The 6,297-nt window shown below is 37.0% G+C and overlaps 1 protein-coding gene across 1 annotated transcript in view; it reads right to left on the bottom strand.

Annotated features, from left to right (window-relative positions):
* Positions 1-5,763, bottom strand: part of LOC104952347 (rho guanine nucleotide exchange factor 7-like) — a 24,460-nt gene extending 18,697 nt beyond the window's left edge. The window contains exons 1-2 of the mRNA XM_010779162.1: positions 5,386-5,763; positions 3,921-4,004 (exon numbers count right to left, since the gene is read on the bottom strand). Of these exons, the coding sequence (XP_010777464.1) occupies positions 3,921-4,004; positions 5,386-5,550 (249 nt within the window). The 5' untranslated portion in view covers positions 5,551-5,763. The remainder of the gene's footprint in view (positions 1-3,920; positions 4,005-5,385) is intronic.
* Positions 5,764-6,297: the final 534 nt, after the last annotated feature.

The following is a 6,297-nucleotide window of genomic DNA, read 5'->3' on the forward strand; positions in this document are numbered from 1 at the left end:
TTTGTTTTGACTACTTCCATTCTTGAGAGGATAATCAATACATGGCTAATCTGAAGTGAACATTGAATACTGCTTTCTATCCCTCCATCTTGTGACTGTGGAGCTCCCTCTCTTGGATATCAGCANCACATAGTTTGTAGTGTTTTCCTAGTCATTGTAGCGGACTGCTTAGCAAGTCTGACATAAAACAGGAAACTGTCATCAGGTACAATATACGGGAGGCTGTGGCTCAGTGGGTAGTGTGCTGAACTTTGAATCAGGGGGTAGTAAGTTCGAGTCCCACTGCAGTCAGCATGTCGTTGTGTCCCTGAGACACTTCACCCCAAATTGCTCCTGTGGGGATTGCCCACAGTATTGAGTATGTAAGTTGCTTTGGATAAAAGAGTCTAACAAGTGACATGTCATGTAATATTATAAAATATAAAAACCCAACAATGGTACACAAGTTGTACTCAGCTTAGATTCTATCATCATTCAGAGCATTTGGGCTGTTTCATTTATCAAAACACAAGTACAGTGACACAAAGATTATAAATAAAAGAACAATTTCAAAGTGCAACAATTACCAAGAGACCGGTGAGAGTCTGGGAGGAATTACAGAAACCAAACGTCCAATTATCCCCTGCTGCGACAACACAAACATCAAACACTCATGCATTCATCTCATCGGGTAATTCCCATTGAGGAAAACAGAGCCACTCATTTGTTATTAATGCATTAATCTGCCATTGTCCCAGATAAATCAACTGCACTTATCTCTTTATAACCGGCACATGTAGTATATTTGGTTTCTCTTATGCGTGCCACCGAGTCGAAACCTAAATCCTCCAAACAATACATTTGCCCCAAAATATAATCCTGTGCTGAATTAATCAAAAAATAATATACATTCTGCACTTAATCCACTGTATATACAGCACTTAATCCTCTCCAGTGAGCAAGGTTAAGGCACAGTAATATCAGCGTTAATGCCGTTTTCAAACATGCCTTACACGACATCTGCACTATTTCTTCATATATTTCAAATTATCTAGTTTTTCTGAATTTAGATGAAAAGTTGAAGAGGTTTAACAGCTTGATTGCCATCTCTTCACATTGTGAACTAAAAAAACAAGTAACATAAGTAAATGTGTGAAAAATACACTTAAAACTTCTCCGTCTTACTTATTATTGTGAACTTTTGGCACTTGAAGGCCAACGGCAGCCTGAGGCTCTGCTGAGTGTTGGCTCAAGACTAAAAGGTGAATCCGTAATGATTCCTCTTTAAATGATGTATTATTTAATATCCTTGTTGGCTTGCTTTCTACTTTAGTTTAATCCTTAACTCTTGTATTAAAGATGACACTTTGTTTTAAAAAGTGTGATTAATTATTCAGGCAAACTTTAAAAACAATGGATGTTATTTTTCACAAGTCCGATGCCAAGCCTCTATTTATAAAACCAGTATGTCGCACATTGAGTTTGAGTTTGCATTGTTGCTCATTATTAAGCAATGTAAAAATAAACAGTGCTGTTAACACACAATTACACAATGCTTTACAGATGATTAAACAAATCCATGTCAAACACAGGAAGACAACTGAGGTAACACAAGTCCAATCTATCAATGAGATATTTTAAATCATAAAATAAAGAAAATATCCTTCAACGTATAATCCTCAACACCTTTAATCAATTTTCAATAAAAACCTACAACTTAAAGGTCACCTATTGTGCTAAACCCACTTCTTCGTGTCTCTTCTACATCAACATGTGTCCCCTCTTCTCCGTGTCTCTTCTACATCCACATGTGTCCCCTCTTCTTCGTGTCTCTTCTACATCAACATGTGTCCCCTCTTCTTCATGTCTCTTCTACATCAACATGTGTCCCCTCTTCTTCATGTCTCTTCTACATCAACATGTGTCCCCTCTTCTTCATGTCTCTTCTACATCAACATGTGTCCCCTCTTCTTCATGTCTCTTCTACATCAACATGTGTCCCCTCTTCTTCATGTCTCTTCTACATCAACATGTGTCCCCTCTTCTTCATGTCTCTTCTACATCAACATGTGTCCCCTCTTCTTCATGTCTCTTCTACATCAACATGTGTCCCCTCTTCTTCATGTCTCTTCTACATCAACATGTGTCCCCTCTTCTTCNCTCTTTCCTGTTATAATATCAGGAGGTATGGCCATGAGTACTTCCAGAGTGGGAAGGTTTTTAAAACAAAAATGATAATCCATTAAATTTGCTTTCCGTTACTTTTGGACAGAGGTGGGAAGTAACTAATACATTTAGTTAAGTACTGTACTTAAGTAACATTTTGAGATACTTGTACTTGAGTATTTCCATTTTATAAAAAACTAGCTGCAGCTTTACCAGCTTTGAGAACACTTTAATGATCAATCATTGTAAAACATATCATATATATTATTCTGAAAAGGACCAATCTGCACAATGACTACTTTAACTATATTTTGATGATAATACTTTTCTACTTTTACTTGAGTAACATGAATGCAGGACTTTTACTGTAACAGAGTATTCCTACACTATGGTACTTCTAGTACAAGATCTGAGTACTTCTACTTTTACTCAAGTACAATATCTGAGTCCTTTTCCCACCCCTGATTATTACTGACTGGACATACAAATCATTTCCCAAGTCTGGAGCAAAACCTTATAATAGATCCACAGCTGGTACTCCTGTGTTGCATGCTTTCCCATAATGATTACAGTACATGGCTTTTTCCATGGCGGACATCAATAGTGTGTGAGTCAGAGAGTGTGTGTGGGGGCATTTTTTACCACACAACTCACCAGCCCTGTCCACACACCCTCTGTGGGGGCAGGATATAACCTGGCTGGAAACACTGTTGTGCAAACACACAGATACATGCACACAGCCCATAATGCTTTTGAGCTCTGATTACAATACAGACTGATTTTGGGGTAAACTTGCCAGCAGCCAAACACCCATTAAATGAGTATTTTCAACTTTCTGATAAATACGTCTGCCTTGTTTACCAAATGTTAGCTTTGGAATACTTATCAGCTAAATCATGGCACTATTAAATTGTAAAAAGCAAGTTCTGAGTGACCTATTTGAGGAATCACAGTAGAAGCATGTTTGTCTGCAAGTTGAGCGTAATGCAATAGTACAGACTACTTTGTAAAGAGTTGGGTACTGATGCAATGTTTGAAATAATAACAAGTATTTCTCATGACAGCAATGATAACGGAAAATGAGGGAAATAGGAATAGAGCAGTCTACATTTCAAGATAGTTCCCTGACAAAACATCCAACATCGATGCAACGTTTCTGGTTAATTCTGAAACTAGTTTTGTAAGTTAAACAATTTAACTGAAAATCCAAAATCAAGACACAAGCACACATCCTACTACAGTATAGGTTGTGATTCATTAGAACAAAACAGATCTAAATGTGAAGAATTAGTACATGATTTACTACCACTAATTAAGCAATCAGTTCCAACTTATAAACCCTAAATAAACGGTGACTTGTGCAAAGGAAGAACCAGAAAACTCCACTGGCTTACATCAGTTTCTCTATTTTTTTAGTATTTACCATTATATCAATGTGGTAGCACATTGAATGGCTCAAATATGTGAATCTAAAATTCTAATTAACTACACCGAGACACATTATTAGAATAAATTGGTTTATTTTCGAGGAATATCCCAAAAATAAATCCTCCTCACATATATATTTACTCAAATGACACATTTCCAGGTTGGTGGTAATCACCTGTTGCTCCTGACGTCAACAACAGTAACGTAAATAGAAACAAAACACTGAAAAACAGCAGGATACATAACTTTTAAAAGGCTGTATAAGTGTGTACGTAAGCAGTGTGTTTTTTAGGATTAGTACTGTGTCATTGTGCATTAATTAATACATTATTGACATGTGTACTCACCTCCACTCCGAAAGCCCCGCAGCCTTTAATAAACTCGCTGATGTTTTTCTGACACTCGCTGTCTCCTCTCGGCTCCTGGAAAAACTACACACAAAAAAGTGACTAAATTAGCTTTAAATACTCCCACAAATTAATAATAAACCTTTAATTAAAGTGTTAAAGGTTCCTTCTGAATTAAAACAATCTTATTGCAGGCGTTGCTAGTGCACTTTCCACTTGATGCTCTCCAGAATCAAGGTAGCTAAATGTAAGCTGAACTTCCGGTTTCAACTTTCAAATTAAAATGTTAATTGAATGTATTGTTCCTTCTGTGTTGAAAATGTTGTGTATCTGGCCAAATTGAATTAATAAAACAACTCATATATATTTAAACATTGAAATACAATGTGATACTCTCAAAATTAGTGCCAAAAAAAATAGTATAGGTGGTGACTTAGAGAAGCTAAAACGTGCTATGCTTTTATTTTATTTTTATTTTGTTTAACTAACACGGAAGATGGATAAACCGAAGCAGGATATGACGTTGACAGGTTCATGGTCCATCGTGTGTGTGTGTGTGTGTGTGTGTGTGTGTGTGTGTGTGTGTGTGTGTGTGTGTGTGTGCGTGCGTGCGTGCGTGCGTGCGTGTGTGTGTGTGTAGGCCTGCAGCATAATATGAGACAATGGCACTGTAGTTTTTTAGTACTGTAAATTAGGGCTAATTAGTAAGTATAATTAGCCTAGATTAAATAATTAGTTGTATTAAAGTATTGCAACAATATGTTTTAGTTCCTAGTTTATGCAGGGACCCGAATCCTCTGATGATGTATATATTCAATCCTTATTTTTATTTTTTTGTTTCCTTAAAATGTATATTAAACAATTTGGAAAACAGAAAAAATAGGTCGCCTGTATGGCCACATGCTGGGGTTATAAGTAATGATATACCAATTTAATATGTAATTTCTCCTCTCTTTTTCCACAACAAACCAGATTTCAAAATGTTAAAACATATTGGGGATGTTTTATTGCTTATTTGCAGACAGTAAATACTCATAATCATAACACTGTTATATCTACTGTTTTCCCCTAGCAGGATGTTCATTCTAATTGTGTTTATTCATTCATTATGAATCAGAATCAGAAACAGATTTATTACCAGGTAGGTTGATACGTACGAGGAATTTGACTTGGGGTCGTGGTGCATACATACAAGTAAAACAAACATTTAAAAACACAGATAGAGAGCTATTTTAAGAACACTATAATAACATGAAAAAATATAGTAAAATAAAAATAAAATAAAGCAGTATTTACATTGAAATATAATGGAATACAATATGTGCAGTAAAAAAAACAGATATTGTAGATATAGGCTGACATTTCTAAGTCATTTATGTTGTTTTCATTATTTCTACGTGTGCTACCCACATGCATGCTTCTGGATAATGTGTTTTTTCCCAGTCTATTCAATGCCTGTACTCACTTTGTCCACCGTCCCGGGTCGCAGTCTCTCCAGCAGCCTGCACAGCACCGCTCCATCCTGTAGGGAGGTCTGCAGGAAACCCTCCGGATCAGAGATGCTTTTCTTGGGAGAGTCCAGGACCCCCAGCGTTATGAGCCAGGTCACCGTCTGCTCGGCTGAACTCATGCCTGGAAATAGTCTCTAATGTCAGAAAACAGCAGCAGCAGTGTTATTCCTACTTGTCCGAAATAAGAGAGGAGGGTCAGCCAGCCCCGCCTAGTCTGCACATTACGGTCAATGCACACTGCGAACACACACTGATGATGCAAAACGGGAAAAAATAAATGTGGAAATGACTATATGATCTCTCTCTCTCTCTCTCTCTCTCTCTCTCTCTCTCTCTCTCTCTCTCTCTCTCTCTCTCTCTCACTCTCTCTGTCTTTCTCTCTCTGAGCGGACGTCGGCATCACCTGCGTGCATGCACAACTGTAGCAGCAGTACCAGAGTAAACAGAGACACTGTGAAACACCACTTCCTTTGATTCTTTTCAAAATAAAAGCTTGTGGACATTTCACTGTTGACTGTCTTTTTAACCAGTTTGTATAATTAATATTGTGTATAAGTGTCATGACTGTGAAGCACTTACATACACTATTGAATTGTTGTTAGCCTAGTGTTTGCATGCATGACTGATCTTTAATTAACTTTAGCACTTTCATATTTCTATGTGAATATATTTGTCCTTTTATTTTGAAGACAAAACCATCCAACTTCCGCTTCAGCACGTGCTGTTCTGTATGGATTTGACGCAGCTCGTGACAGGACAGTCCATATATGACAGGATAATTAAACCACTCAAAGACGACGGTACTGTATCTGATCATAAATAATACTTTTATTTCCAAATAGGTGTAGATTAAAGGTATTTCTACA

This window comes from Notothenia coriiceps, unplaced genomic scaffold, assembly GCF_000735185.1.
Source record: "Notothenia coriiceps isolate Sejong01 unplaced genomic scaffold, NC01 NC01_scaffold00000339, whole genome shotgun sequence".
Lineage (NCBI taxonomy): Eukaryota > Metazoa > Chordata > Actinopteri > Perciformes > Nototheniidae > Notothenia > Notothenia coriiceps.